General features: G+C 41.1%; 1 protein-coding gene across 8 annotated transcripts in view; it reads right to left on the bottom strand.

The window, feature by feature from the left end:
* Window positions 1-16,648, bottom strand: part of PAX5 (paired box 5) — a 254,571-nt gene that overhangs the window by 38,849 nt on the left and 199,074 nt on the right. For 5 of the 8 annotated variants that reach the window (XM_083179794.1, XM_083179784.1, XM_083179803.1 and 2 more), the window contains one exon: window positions 7,360-7,461. The exons of the other annotated variants lie outside the window; for them this stretch is intronic. In XM_083179794.1, the coding sequence (XP_083035920.1) occupies window positions 7,360-7,461 (102 nt within the window). The remainder of the gene's footprint in view (window positions 1-7,359; window positions 7,462-16,648) is intronic. 8 annotated transcript variants of the gene reach the window in all.

Here is a 16,648-nt window from a genome sequence, read left to right as displayed (position 1 = left end):
GAAATCGGCCCAAATCGGATATGTTTGACATCCCCTCCGACCTAATGCATCAGAGTGGGGAGGTCTGACAGGCTGCACATTACATTTATAGGATAAGACCCATCAGTGGCACATTGCGGGTGCTTTTTAGCACCCACGATGTGTTGGGTCTAATCCTAGGTGTGTGCCAGCGGTGATGCACTGCTGGCACACCCCTACAGTATGTGCAGTGGTAGGCTCCATGTAGCATTGGAGGTGGGCAGTGGGGTCTGGTCATAGATGGGGGTCTGGGCATCAGGTTGGAGCGGCGTCTGGGAGCTAGTAGTGGCAATTCTCTCAGCCAACAACTGGGCGGCTAGTCTTTACAAAATATTTTTGCAAATTCACCAGCCGCTTCCCATCCTGCCTCCTGGCAAATGCCACTACAAGCTCCTAGCCATCGTTCTGACCTGCTGCCCAGACCCCTGCCGACAAAACCCCACCGATGCCTGGACTCCACTGCCTGCCCCAACAATTTAGCATACATCTGTTGTATAAGTGATATATAATGAATGCCCCAAATTGAAGAAAGTGTTTCATCAGCTTTCTAAATGTGGAACAGACCTGAATTGCACAGCATGTGATAGATCCTGACATAGTCCACTCAGTAGCTTTATGCTGTGGATAGCAAATTTCCAGAACCGGTGTACTTAAAACTCAGTCAGGTATCCAAATTAGTTGAGTAGCAAGATGCAGCTGTATGTACAAAAAAAAGTACTGAAGGTCATCTTTAAAGCCTTACACATTGCTTTTGGTGCTCCCAACTTCATCAGAGGCAGATTTAATTTTTGGATAATTTCAAAACCATTATTTAGGCATTTTAACTAAATATATTCAATTATTGCTGTATCATGTATGTAGCTTGGTTAATCTGTGAATAAATTGAATTCATTTTTATTAGTCACATAGAAGATCTGTATTCTATGTATGTATATATAAACCTATTGCCTGTACATTCCTGTACTTTCCATATGCTGTAGCTATGCTTTGTATCTGCACAAGTGACCATGATGTTTGGGACAGCTGCCATATACGCTGTGTTGTAAAATCACATTTAAATTCTCATTATAGGCGCAGCAGGAGCCTTTTTGGATGCATTATATAAAGCTGTAATGCAATACATTTCAATTCACAATAGTACAGCAATTATATTTTATAACATAACAAGACACCTGATAATTACAGTTGCCAACATTAACTCAATGTAATAACCAGCACCAGTGCCCATATCGCCATATGTCTTATGCCATACAAGTAAAGAGATTTTCTGATCGGACTACTGGGCGTTTTAAAATATCATGTTTAAATTGAGATACTGTATAAATATATACAGATTATTGAAATATATATATCACAAGAGAATATTCAGCAGCATCTTCTAACATGGAAACATTGCAACTGCCATACTGAACAAAATAAATGACCCCATGTATAGAATGGAAAACAAAAAAGGGCCTACGTATCAAACCTCTCTGTCTCATTAAATTATTTGGCAATAGCAGATTCCACATGATTTCCATTAAAGTAAAATACCTATTTATAAAGGCTATAATGCACAAGATAGGACAGATACTGTATTGCAGTATATATAAGCGTTAGCACAATCTTTACTAACTAAAGAGATCGCAGAATGTGAAATCAGAAATATTAAGACCTCTTCTCCTCTGCAAATGTACGTAGCTGCCGAGTTTTCAGGATTCCAATTTTTCGATGGTGAAGTCATTCATATTGGGCTGCCAATTTTACAGGGAGCCAAACACGGCCGACCCTAAAGCATCGCAGATCAGTCAGATCCATGCAATGCTTCTCTGTGTAAAAGTAAAGAAAGTGTAAAAAAGTTAAAAAAAAAATGGTGGGGTTCCCCCTCCCAATCATAACCAGCCCAGGGATCTTTTAGAAACACAGGGGACAAATTGAGAGTGGACCCACTGTCTTAAAAAAACCGCACCAGGCTCTTGAACCAGTCCTGGTTCCAAAAATACAAGGGTCAAAAGAAGTATGGGGTCCCCCCATGTTTTTGAAACCAGCACTGTGCTCCAACAGTCAGCAGGGTAATGCCAAAGTCAGGGGACACGTATTACATAATGTGCCGCAGCCGTGCCATTAATCTTGTAACTGGTAAGCCCTTGCCGGGGTCCCTGGGGGTGGGAATCCCCAAATAAAGGGTCCCCACACCCAGGCCACCTAAGGCTAAGGATGAAGTCTGGGGCTATACTTGGCTACACTGGGAGGTGGGTGCCAGGTTGATAGTTTTTTAAGTGTCAAAAAAAATAATATTGGGTTTGGCTGTGGAACAATAGTCCTAGCAAGCCTCCCCTGCATGCAGGTACTTAGAAAACCACAAGTACCTGCATGTGGGGCATTAAAGACCCACTAGGACTTTCAGTTCTATAGCAGAACCAATACTAAAATAAATACACACTCACCGTGAAAGTATAAGTTTATTTACATACATGTACTCACACATATTTACCTACTGTATGTCCCCAGCAATGCATATTTGGTACTTGTGTATTATCACGGAGCCCCCGATATTAAGTCGCACAACTTTTAATCGCATTGCATGCCATACACCGGGTGCACACCGATGCGATTTAAAATTGTACAAGCCCCCTATACGATTTTAAATTGTATAAGCACCCTAATGGGTGCTTACAATGTTAAATGCACCCCCATGCCACCCCCAGTATGAATGCCAACCTGAAGCATGGCGAGCCCGCGAGGGGCGGCGGTACGCGTCCTCCGACCTTTTCATACCCCGACTATCCATGTCAGCGTGGAGTTGATTTTATATAGTGTGGCGAGCCCGAAGCATGGCCAGTGCAGCGAGCCCCACAAGAGGATGCGTCTTACTTTACATGTATTCCGCGTCCGCTCGCCACGCTTCGGGCTCGGTGGCTCGCTGCACTCGCCACACTATATAGAATCAACTCCACGCCGACGTGGATAGAGGGGGTATGAAAAGGTCGGAGGACACGTACCGCCGCCCCTCGCGGGCTCGCCACGCTTCGGGTTCACGTTCATAGTGGGGGTGGCGTGGGGGTGCATTTAACATTGTAAGCCCCCATTAGGGTGCTTATACAATTTAAAATTGCATCGCATCGCATTGTATGGCATTGTATGCCATATACAATACTATACAATTTTAACATTGTATACCATCGGGGGAAATCTCGTCGCATCGCATTGCATTGCATACCATCGCATGCCTTATGGTCTGCGATGCGATGGGCGCCGTGATACTACACAAGTACCGCATATTTTACTGGCACCACTGGCCACCAATGTTACTTACAGTATAATAAGCCAGTAATATATACATTGCTGGCATATGCCAGCAATGTATATATTACTGGCACCACTGGGCACCAATGATTGTTTATTAGAGAGTAATATATACATTGCTAGCACAGGCCAGCAATGTATATATTATTGGCACCACTGCCCACCAAGGGTTAAATTTAGCTGGAACGGGGAAGAACTGCGTTCCGTCAGTTCCATTTTGGAGACGGAACAGTTCCGCCCCGTCCGCTCACCTTGCCCCGCTGTTTGTCCCTGTCTGCATCGATAAAGGAGACAGCCGGGCGTGGTAAACCCGGCTGTCTCTCTCAGAGCAGGTTCATCCGACCATGGCAGGGCATTTCAAATGCCAAATAGAGCAAATTGGAGCTCGCAGCTCAGCAGCCAATCAGGAGCCACCACTGCCTTATTAGCTGCCGGGCCACAGGCTCCGATTGGCTCACAAGCCAGTGCATCATTTGAAGTAGCCACAACGTGAGCAGATGGACCTGCTGTGAGACAACCACTTTTCCACTGCTCTGCCTGGCTGTCTCCTTTACTGCACAATGCAGTGTACATAGTTACTTTCCATGGCACTGAGCATGTTACCCCTGGCACTGAGCATGTTACCTCTGGAAAAGAGCAAGAAAACCCTAGCAATGAGCATGTAGGTAAGGCGGCACTATTGTGGCATAATACATAATGGGCATTATGGTGTGTGCCATATTGTGTAATGGGCATTACGGTGTGTGGCATATTGTGTAATGGGCATTACGGTGTGTGGCATATTGTGTAATGGGCATTACGGTGTGCATAGTCCCCTGTCCCACAAGGCTATGCCTTAAATTTTTTGCACGCTATCAAAGTATATGTTACCGCTGCCACTGCCCCCCATGTATATTTTGTTATGGCGGTAATGTATACATTGCTCGCGGTAACGTATACATTGCTGGCGCAGGTGAATGAATTTCTCCCTCTGCACAGCTGCAAATGAAATTGTTGCAGTGCATATGGGTGGAATTTTGCCTGGTCGGGGCGCGTGGGGTGGTGTTTACCTGATCACTGGGCTCCGAATATATGCAACCCAGCAATCAAGGATCCTGATCTGCCTTTCTTTGTAATAGAAGTTGGTACAATGACAGATTACCTTTGAATCATCTCATTACCAGACTGGTATAATTTGGAATTCCAAGTCTATGAAATTGGCTCATCCTTATGAGGAGTGACCATCTAAACTTCAATTTGTTGTGATTATCAAATGGAAATTTCTGTATTTCTGCCCCTGATGAAGTCATATACTGACGAAATGCGTTGGGTTCTATTTTCGTTCTGAAGTTAATGCAACCACCAACTTGGCTGATTATTGACCGAATGGTCAATATGGAGATTTAAGATAATAGATGTCAATTTTAACAGTGATTTTTTTATGACTGTAAATGTCGTTACATTAAAACTTTTAAATGACTGATTGTCTATCTAATTCTATATGACATTAGCGCTCTCTGAGAACTTCCATTTCGATTTCTTTCTCTGAGTCCTGTCTAACAGAGGTTTCCTCTCTGAGTAGCTGCTTTAGGTATTAGCGCAGTTTATGCTTAGTGGGTAACATTATACCTACAGTATCGGGTCTATTTAATAAACTAAAAAGTTGCTTCATTATAGCCTATAATATCACAAGCTACAGTGCATTTGCAAAAATATAAATAAAGAAACTCCAGTTGAGGATATTTTTTACCTTGCCAGGACAAGTCTTTACAGCCGAGCTCTCTTCCGGCATGACAAAATATATCAATACTCCGATAGTCATGGTTCATGATATGCCATGAAATGCTGTGATATTTTTTTATGCTGCTTTTTGGCATTATCTTTTTAATATACTGATATGGAGGGTAATTATCGTGCCTAGGGCAGGCAAATTAGCCTCAAGCAGGCAAAATCAAATCTCCGAAAACAGACTAGTTTTCGAGCTAAAATGGGGCTTTGTGTTTTCGGGAAATTTATTATTTTATTTTTTGGTCTCTACCACATTGGATAGCCACCAAGAAATAATCAATAAAAACTTTCACTCCAGATATTTCTTTGGAGCTATTTAGATACACCCACTTTAGAATTTGTTATGATGGTACATTCTCATTGTTTTAAAAATACAAATGTGAACAACCAAGATACATAAAGTTTGCAGAGAATAAAATGCACCCAAGAATATATTTTCTGCAAATCCAGTTAAATAGTTTATAGTGCTCTGAAAAATGATAGAAACAAAAGAATGTGAATTAACACTTTTGAGAGCTGTAAAATAGGATTAAGTTATGAAAAGATGGACACATGGGATTGTTATATCAGTACCATGTCCATTGGTTAGGTCAGGTTTAATGTTTTATGCATGCATTGAGTCTCAATGCATTGTAGAACAATTATGTCCAGTGGTCAAGTTCTGATAGTTATATGTCTTATCTTATGTCTGTGTAGAGTATCATTTTATTATAATTAGAGATGTACTGCCTGAAACCCCAGAATTTCTATTTGCATTATTTCAGCTCAAATGGAAAAATTCCAACCAAATTAAAAATATATATTTCCCTGTAGAGGTGAACAGAAAAAATGGCCATGATGCAGGTACTGTCAGAAGAATACTTAGTAAATCTGAAAACCGAAGCGAGTCCTTTATTTGGCACCCCTGACTGCACATATCTACCAACATTCAGGAATGGTAAAGAGGGACTTCATATGCATGGCCTTTTTATTTTATACAGCAAAAATCATTCATTTAAAAACATTTCATAGACACTTTTTGTCAGTAATCAACAATGTAAAATATGATTTTATGTAAATAACTTGTTTTGTGCTACAGCCATATTTTTTGTATTAGTGATAATAAATGCCAGACCGAGAGGTGGGCTGCAGGACAGACCAAAATTCCAATTGGGGAGCCACACCAACTGCCAGTGAGTCCCGGCCAGCGATGTTTTGAAAAGTTTCGGGTGGCAGTTGGTGTGGCTCCATTATTTGAAGAAAAAAGTTTTAAAAGTTCAAATACTGATATAGTATTTTGTGTCAATATGTACATTTCATCATGTTGACCCCCAAATTACTTACCATGCTTTTTGCAATCGGAGTCCACATAGAAGGTAAAAATGGACAAAAGTATGATAAACTTGTCAACCTTTTCATATGACGACCATTGCTATATCGACATTTTGTTTGTGTCAACATTTTGTCTATGTTGACCTGCATATCTACCATTTGGTGTTGACCTATTCACTATCTATCGATCAACCGCATACCGCTATAAATATATTAAATATGCTAAATATAACTGATGCTCTTTATTTCTCTATAGACACTTCACCCATGATGTAACAGAGGCTTTTATCTCTTTTGGGGACCTACCTGCTTATTGTCCAGCATCCCAAGCCCTTTTACAGTATTTCAAATACACCCTGTTTGCCAGTAGCAGGAAATGAGCTTCACCATCTGCTAAATGTAACCAGCCTATTCTATACTGAGCCGTCTTATGGCTGTCAGGAGTATTACAGGGAACTTTGCACTAACAAGTTGGACTTTAAAATTAAAATGATGGAAGGCAGCCGAACAAGCCAGGAAAAAAAGTTAAAGTAGGTAACGTTGACCAGTGATTACATACTGTAGTGGTGTAAGGTACTTGTTGATCATCTGCCAAAGCTGTTCTGTGCAAAACTAATGAACCATAATTCAACCAATCAAAACAAGCGATAGAAAAAATGGAATCCCTTTTTATATCACATAATGTTGCATCTGGCTTTTTGTGGTCTGATAATGAATCTATGATTGTTCAAAAACATAAACAACATGACTGAGTATCATTTTCATTCCTAGTGTATAGTGTAGCACACAGCAGGTCATAAACAATAATCAGCATAACAATGGTGAAATGATGTGCAATATAATGGCAAATTGCTTTGTAATGTTGGAATAATATAAACAGTATCTATTTGATTTGTTAGATATTGATTTTTACATTCATTATTTAAAAACAGGCTTCTCAATGCATGTTGCTCTGTACAGTTGTTATTGAGGACTCACCAGGCACCATTCCTGTCAGCGTCGGAGCAGAGTAGCTGCCCTGTCCGGCAGGGGGGACGTGCGGAGGGTACCCTGGGAGGGTTGTGCTTGCCAAATCACGACCTGGAGAATCAAGCACAGCAAATCACCACGTGAAGTCTCACAAATGCCAGGCGTGTTTTTACATCTCCCTGAGAGCTGTGAGCCAATGCATTTGTCATCACTGCACAGTGTGAATATCAAGTTATCTTGATATTCTTGGCAGGAGAAGACATTATATTTTTGTATGCTACAATATTGTTAAAAATATGTTGCAGGGAGTGTATGAGAAAGATAATTGGAAAAAAACACATTATGCTGCACACTGCATGGAAGCCTCCAAATGCCAGCCTGTTTACCAATGCCACACTGACAATGAGACTGCAAAGTAAACTTACAGTACAGTACATGGGTTTTCAAGGAACTGTATATTGCCAGCTTAAAAACATTGCAAGGCGACTTTGTTGGTCTGCAGACCTTCATACAAACAAACAATGTTACCCTCATGCTACTGGCGCATCCATAATGGGTGCACGCCCTGCACCATTTAACAATACTCACCTCTCCATCGGTCCAGCTGCGCAAAAATCACTGGGAAAATGGACAACCCCTGCCATTTTCTGGTGTATTGTGTATGTGCAATGGAGGTGTAATTGGAAACATGGAGCAAGCGCCATGAGACTTGCACATGCGGAGTAGACGTAGAGGAAGTTGTCCAATTGAAACCTGCACACGGGCCCCCTCCTCTCTTAAAGTACCTCTACCTCATACTATAATTAAGTGAAACAAGTGAACTATCTGGGGAGGGTGTTATTTGGAGTGATGAGCTTATAGCTACCTAATGAATTTGTCCAGTTTATCTGTTTGATGTCTGTTTACATAGAGGGCCGGATTAAAGGGGGGGGGGGGGCAAAGGGGGTCTGTACCTCTGGGCCCACTCTAGCTAGGGGGGCCCTGTTATTGACATGTATTTAAAAAATAAAAATAATTTATTTTTAGCTAAAGGTTTTGTGCATTGGAGTGGGGTAGTGCTGCAGCTTCACCTATCTGCCAATGTGACAATGATTAATGGTGCTGATGATTGGGTGCCAAGGCATGGGAGGGTTTTTAATCAGAGGCAGCACTGAGCCTGTGAGGTCTCCTACAGTCCTACAGAGTAAGATGCAGAGGGACAAACACAGGCTTTTCATGTGGTATATATATAAATATAAAACAGTAGTCCAGAACTTGCTTATGGACTGCAGCTCCCCTCTGATTGACCCGATTCCCACGGGACCTTTAACACAACTCCAACTAAAACAAATAGAGGGGGCGCCTCATGGTGTAGTAACGTTTATTATAAAAACGTGGAAATCACTTTTAAAAGTATCCTTATAGAGAGGTAAAGCCTGTACCGAGGTATTCCTCTGTTGTGGGCTGATTACCACAAGGTAATAAGCCACTGGCACAAAACTGCAGGCACGTTTGATGTGTCACTCACGAAACCGTTTAGGAGAGTCCACAGGCAATGATCTTCCTGGACACCGGCGCCTCAGCGTCTCAGCAGCGAGCGACCACACAGCTTGATACTCAGCGGCTCAGGATGCGTCACACAGACCACGCCCCTACGCGTTTCGTCATAGGACTTCGTCAGTGGGGTATATATATATATTACCCATGACCAATTTTATACTGCCTTTACTCTGTGTTTTGACAGTGTAATATTATCCCATGCAGTTTGTGGCCAGTAATGACAAGTGCAGGGGGGCCCCCCTGTCAAAAGTGCCCTGGACCCCCGAAGGCTTCATCTGGCACTGTTTACATGTACAGTACTTAACAAAAGTGTGTTTCGTAATAAACAAAATGGAAGCAGTACAGGAAAAGGACACAAGGGTCTCTATATACAATAATCCTCGTACAATGACTTTGGGCTGGATGTATTCAGGGGTTAAAGTGAGGGGGAACGGGGTGGAACTGAGTTCCACCACCTCTAATCATGAGGTGGAATATTTTAACCTCCACATTGGCCCTGCACAGTAATTCTCACAGAAAAGCATTCTAGTTGGCAGAGGGATGCCAAAAACCCTACCACTGGCCCTGTCTCTGCCTTATGGGGGGAGGGGATGGGGTGTAATTAGGTGGCATAAAGAAATGAGTTCCCCCACCTCTGCATGACCACTTTATGCCCTGGATGTATTACACTGATTTTGCATGAAAAATGTCTCTTTAGGCTCCCTTTCCATAGTATAAGAGTTCACATCACAAAGTGTGCTGCAGTCCCATGGTACAACAGTACCAATAGGTTTCTATGAGTCTGCCATAAAGGTGCAAGTATCAAGCTTTTAAAAGCATTCCTTTCCGGAGCTTGTTCCAGAAAGCTTAGGTTATGGATGTTAACTATTCAAGTCTAGTTGGACTACACCATGCAAAATTCCACAAAACATTAGCCACGTGTGCATGTATCAAACTGCCACATCAGAAAGCAGAAATTATGACATTGCCGTGACAGCTGGTTATCGAGGAGCTGTCCTGGCAAGAAGAGCATGTTACATGGAAACAGAGAAAAAGCTGGTAAGCTGGGAGAATTAGAAGGAACATAGGGGGTTATTCTAGTCCATTCTTTCTGACAAAATCCTTCTTAGATGGACAAAACCATGTGCACTGCAGGTGGGGCAGATGTAACTTGTGCAGAGAGAATTAGATTTGGGTGGGGTTTTTCTTCAAAGTGAGATCTATATTGAAGTGTAAAATCATGCAGTCAGTATTTTCCCTGCACAGAAACAAAATAACTCACCCAAATCTAATTCTCTCTGCACATGTTACATCTGCCCCCCTGCAGTGCACATGGTTTTGTCCATCTAAGAAGGATTTTGTCAGAAAGAATGAACTAGAATAAACCCCATAGTCATTGTTACTTCTCCCACTGTATATTAGCCAAACGTGAAACATATATAATTCTAGTACTTATTTATTTATGTTTTTAAAGTGTATTTGGTACTTATGTAGTATCTGGGCTGCCGATTTTGAAATTGGGTCCATCGCATCGCATCGCATACGACCATATCGCATGCGATGCGATGCGATGCGATGGACCCGATTTTTCCATAGGATTCAATGTTAAAATGGACTGAGTCCATTTTAACATGGAATTCAATGGGAAAAGGGGTCCTTTTCATACCCCTACTATCCAAGTGGGCATGGAGTTGGATATAAACTTGTGGCGAGCGTAGCGAGCCACCGAGCCCGAAGCGTGGCGAGCGGACACAGAATACCGTTCGCTCGCCACGCTTCGGGCACGGTGGCTCGCTACGCTCGCCACAGGTTTATATCCTACTCCATGCCCACTTGGATAGTAGGGGTATGAAAAGGACCCCTTTTCCCATTGAATTCCATGTTAAAATGGACTCAGTCCATTTTAACATTGAATCCTATGGAAAAATCAGGTCATCGCATCGCATCGCATGCGATATGGTCGCATGCGATGCGATATCGCATCGCACTGATTGTATGCCTTAAGTTAAGGCATACAATCAAAAAATCGGCAGCCCAGATACTACATAAGTACCGTGTATTTACTTTTAGCTCCCCCCATGACAGAAAACCTCTCCCACATCTTTTAGACACTATTTTGGGACAAAAAAGCTGAAACTGCAGTTATTTCATGACTTGACATCATTGACCCTAGCCTTATGTTTGAATTAAACAATATACAAATATAAAGCCTGTCCGCCCCCCTCTGTATGCTCTTTATCTTTGTATCAGTAACATTTTTACAAGATTCTCCAGATACTCCAGTATTTGTTCGTCTATAAGTCATGTTATACAGGCAGTAGGGGGGCATTGATAAACAAGCAGTACTGCCCAATACTGCATGCTTATAATATACAAGCAATATCATGCGCCTTCTTTGGGTGAGGTATATCAGAATGTGAATATCAGAATGTCAACATGATCAAATGTTGAAACAATAGTTTGCATTTGATATGTCAACATTTACAATGACCTGACTTAAGCTTGGCACTGCCACATCAGGTTGGCAGGTATGTACCCAACTAAAATGTCTGTATGTGCGCAATGTTAACATTATGGGCGGGATGTACTTACATTGAAAATGCCTCTTTCAGACGTTTACCACATTTCCATATGTACCAAGTTCCAAAATGTTATGCATTTCAGAGCTTGGACCCAGTGGCCAAGATTGGATGGCATTTCCCAATAGAATCCTATGGGCTTCTCGGTGCATTTCTCCCTGCACTCCCCACTGCCCCCATGTCACACTGCGCATACACACAAGGACACCTGAGTTCTAAAGCCAGAAGTCCAGTGATCCCAAAGGACAGTTCTAACTGGGAGAGCTGTTCTTTTTCTTATGGTTAACTGTGAAAACATTGAGGTACTACAGTGAGAAATACACATTGTACAAAATCAAGCAATTACACATTATTAAACTTGTATTTATTTTAGACAGTCAAAAAAAAGTAATCCAAAAACTGAACAATACCCTAATTACTGCCGCTGCGTTAGTCTTAACACAAGTTAAAAATATTAAATCTTTTTCCATTATTAGCAATTCTATAGGGGCGAGCACATTTCTCCTCATATACACTAATTGATGTACTTGTTATAGAGAGGAAGTAAGTAACTCCTAGCTGCTGTAATAAGCTGCCCGACATATGCTAGCTCTGTAGAAATCCTGTCTTGTCCATGTAGATGTTAGTTGCATTGACTATAATTACTGAAGCCGAAGCTACCAAAGTACGTAATTAATAATGTTTCTGGGCCGAATGGGATCTTCATGCTGGTCTGTTTGCAGATATATAAATGTAGAAAAAAGAATGAACATTGTTTAGGCTCTGAGATCACTCCCGGCTCTTCTCCCAATTATTTTAATACATTGCAAAGATGGCCCGTAGCCCATTTGTAACAGTTATGTTATCTTAATTAGTCTTCACCACGTGCTTCATGCCCATTCCATGAGCTAGGTAATGCCACAGGTGTGGGCATGAAATCAATAACGAGGCATGGCATTCACAGAGGGCATCTGGGTCAGGCAGAACAGGCCTTAAATTAAACATTGATAAGCAGAACACAATTATCCATCACGTTTAAGTGACTGCATGAAATTAGGAGCCAGGAGGATGTGTCAACCAGAGAAGAGAATTTGCAGTAAAAATGTGACACTCAGGACGACTACTGTGACTCTTGCTTAAAAAAGCTGCAAACAGTGTAATCTGTTATACTAGCCATAAAATTTAGATTAGGAGAACCACAATAATGCGGTCTCCCCAGGTATTGCTTCCGCTAAGGTGGATTTATTTTCTGGTTCACTATGTACAGCAAAATGCACACATACTCTATGTACAAATAATACAGAGGGAAGATTGGAATACAATGCAGTGTGTTGCCTTTTGCTTCATGCCTAAGAGTCTAAAGTCTTCAGCACATCTTTTTTTCTTTCCAATATGCAGTAAAATAAGCCAAGCACGTCACATAAAACTGAAATGCCTGTGTTGTTAGCGTATAATCAGTGAGTGTGCAGTGAATAACACCTGCAGTGTGCATATGGTGAGGCAATATCTACCTTTTTATGACAATAAGACTGTAAGTAGATCTTAGTCTTCTCTTACCCGTCATAGAAGATGCATTTAGTTTACTAAAAGTGTAATGTGTGTATAAAAGGTAGTTGCACAGTGATACATGGTACTAATAAATGTAAATGTATTTGAATATAATGGAAACATTGCCAATTTGCATACAATTTGAATTAAATTAACTAGCACCCTGGTTTATTGGTTCCATGTAGATATAGGGGCAAAGTTACTGTAATATAATGGCAGAAACCTTGTCCACTTCTCGGTCAGCAGATAATTTGATGTAAATGACTGGGGAGTCACAAATGGATAAAGGGACTACTTCAAAGTTGATCGCAGGGCAAATTTGTTCTCAAAATGGACAAAACCATGTGCACTGCAGGTGGGGCAAATGTAATGTGCAGAGAGAGTTAAGGGGCCTACACATAGAGCGATATTCAGCCACTTTCTGAGCGATTTTACATAATCACTCAGAAAGTGGCTGACTATCGCTGTGCGTGCAGCCCACACAGTGACAGGGATGCGTGGCCCCGCGGGACCATGATACATATTAGACCTGCTTGTTATTGACGCTCAGAAGGCCCACACATCTCTGCGTGTGGTGGCCTTCTGGGCAATCAGCCGCCCGGAGCCCCCATGCAGGTAAGACGCTGAACCCAGATCCTACCAGCAGGTAAGAGCATGGAGTGGGAGCAGCATGGAGAGCACCACGAGTACTGCCCGACACTGGCAGCATTCTGCCTCGGCACCCCAGTGGTTGAGTGAACGGCAACGCAGCAAGGAGTGGAGCTCGGGCAGTGATGGCTCCGGTGCTCAAGCATGTATTAGGTGCAGTGCTGGGTATGTGCTGGGCTCAGTGCTGGGTATGTGCTGGGGCTCAGTGCTGGGTATGTGCTGAGCTCAGTACTGGGTATGTAATAGGCTCAGTGCTGGCTGGGTATGTGCTTGGCAAGTACTGGACACATTGTTAGATCTGTGGTTGCAGTGTAGGGTCTGTGCTGCTGGCTAATGTGTATCCTCTTTGCTTGGTGCAGAGCTTAGTATGCAGTGTGGGGCATAGCATGGGTGCATTGCGGGACATAGTAAGGGTGCAGTGCGGGACATAGTATTTGATGGGAGCAATGCAGGGTGTTTAGGGGGGCACATTATATCAATAACATTTATGTTTTGGGAGGCACTACAGTATATCACAAACTTTTATATTTGGGGAGGGGGGGACACTATTGCACCAATGTGTATATGTCACCCTGTGACATGTGTCATATGACACTCCCCCAAGCTTTATTCCAACCCATTATTTAATATGAGAGATAAATTGCAGTGTAAAAATAAAGCAGCCAGTATTTACCCTGCACAGAAACAAAATAACTCACCTGAATCTAAAGCTGGCCATACATCAGAAAGATATTGTACCCAATCATACAATCTCAATTGATTGTAAGATGGATTGTATGCAGATTGTGTGCACATCTTATGTACACAATCATACAATCAATCATAAGATGGATTGTATGACTGATTGTATGATGGATTGCATGCAGATTGTGTGCACATCTTGTGTACAAAATCATGCAGCAGATGGATTGTATGACTGATTGTATGATGGATTGTGTGTAGATTGTGTGTCCAAAAACCACCAAGGACTGCCGGGGATTTCAAGGGAAATTGTACACAATCATGAGTGCAATCGATCTTAAGATCGATCTTTCTGATGTATGGCCAGCTTAACTCTCTGCGCATTTTACATCAGTCCCACCTGCAGGGCACACGGTTTTGCCCATTTTGAGAAGAAATTTGCCCTGCAATCATATCTGAATTAGGCCCAATGTTGGGCTAATTTACTTAACCTGATAGCTATATGCAAGCATTGCTAACCCTTTCACTTGCTATGGTGTTCTTCACTTAAGCTATTTTCTATAAAGTACCCATATAAATAATACAATGTTATCTTGTCTTTATTCTTTTTTCTTTCAAAATATTATTTGTCTTTTTAACTCAAAACTATTAATAGGGTACAATTCGCAACAGTAGTACGCAACAGGGGAAAAAAAAGTTTTTTATTACTATCTAAAAATCAACTGAGCAGACAATTGAATAAAAAATAGATACATAGGGTGAATGTGTAATAGTGTAATAGGATGAGAGATACAGAAAGTGAGAGATTTTTTTTTTTTTTTAAAGAGGCAATCATTTACACTGCAAAACCAGTTTGGTTTTGCAGTGTAAATGATTGGTGCTTTAAAAAACCTGGAGATTTCTTACCAAGGGCCAGATTCTCTAAGCTTTAAAAGTGATAAAATGGAGAGTTATAAACAGCCAGCCAATCAGCTCCTACCTGCCATGTCACAGACTGTGTTTGAAAAATGTCAGACAGGAGCTGATTGGCTGGCTGTTTATCACTCTCCATTTTATCATTTTTGAAGCTTAGAGAATCTGGCTCCAAATCTCTCACTTTCCTAATCTCTCATCCTATTAAATCTCACCAATACTGTACATTTCAGCTATCCATACATTTCTGAATATGTCTCAACATAAGACTTTTACCCCATTTGTATGGATATTTACAAAAAATGATTAAAGTTCTTTTAGGTTTTTTTTATGTTTTATATGTGTTAGAATTATGTTATTTTATTAAATATACCGTAATTAATTTTCTAAAAGCACAAGGAGTAACCTTCAGTGGACTAACTTCTGTTTTCTTCTATACTGTATGTGTGGGGTATGCAGTTAGTGCTGCTAAATTTCCAGACCCATATTATTGCTGAAAAATTGCCTTACCTAATCCCTAATAAGCGCCAAAGCATAATCCCCAATAATTGCTAGTTTTCACAGCTAATTGGATCATCTGTACATCTTGTTCATTTTTAGTGTCTGAACGTGCTGGGGTCAGTGCGTCAATGTCAATGGCAATCATGTTTAGTTGTAATGTTACATTATTTAACTAAAATATTATTTATGTACAACTATAGTCATCTGGGCACACCATATACATTCTGGGAAAATGCCATATAAAGGGTGATTTTTGGTTATGCAGTTACTTGAACTTTCAGTGCCAAGTGAATTTGTCAAAATAGGTGTGAAAATTATCAGGAAAACATTTTAATCCATCATAATAACCTGCAATGTTTGCCTTATATAGGAAAAATAATCTTATTTTACAAAATTTTAATTGAATTTATATAACAAATGTTAATGAAGCTGGCATTTTTAGCAGATATTTTGCCCATCTCTCACAGAGATGTTGGCACTCAAAGGGTTAATTCAGATAGCTACTAACAGTGCGTTTGAAAAAATAATGCACTCTGTGATTACATAGCAATAATAGTTTGGATGTCTGTTTTAACACTTAAAACATGAAGGGGCATATTCAATTAGATGCAGTATTTAGCTTGCAGCTAATTTCTGGGACTGCCTAATTTAATTAGCCGCAAGAACCCTGTCCACCAATTACCAGAGGCAGGACGTTTCCTTACAGTCTCAGGAGCTGAAAATCATTGATTGTGCCGTTTTTACGGAATCAGTGGGTTAGTGCGTGTTCACCATGTGATTTCAATCTGGCAAAAAGGCTAATTAATGCACCGTATGCAAATCTTTATTGATCTATTAGAAATTGTAATTTGCTGTGATTGAGTGTTTGGTTTAACACATGGCACAAATTGTACATTTTGAGTTTTTATTGCAAGTCTGATCAGCAGAAGGCA

The sequence above is a fragment of the Crinia signifera genome, chromosome 1 (genome assembly GCF_055691185.1).
Source record: "Crinia signifera chromosome 1, ASM5569118v1, whole genome shotgun sequence".
Lineage (NCBI taxonomy): Eukaryota > Metazoa > Chordata > Amphibia > Anura > Myobatrachidae > Crinia > Crinia signifera.
Note: the sequence above shows the minus strand (reverse complement) of the source record. Positions and strands in the feature narration are given on the sequence as shown.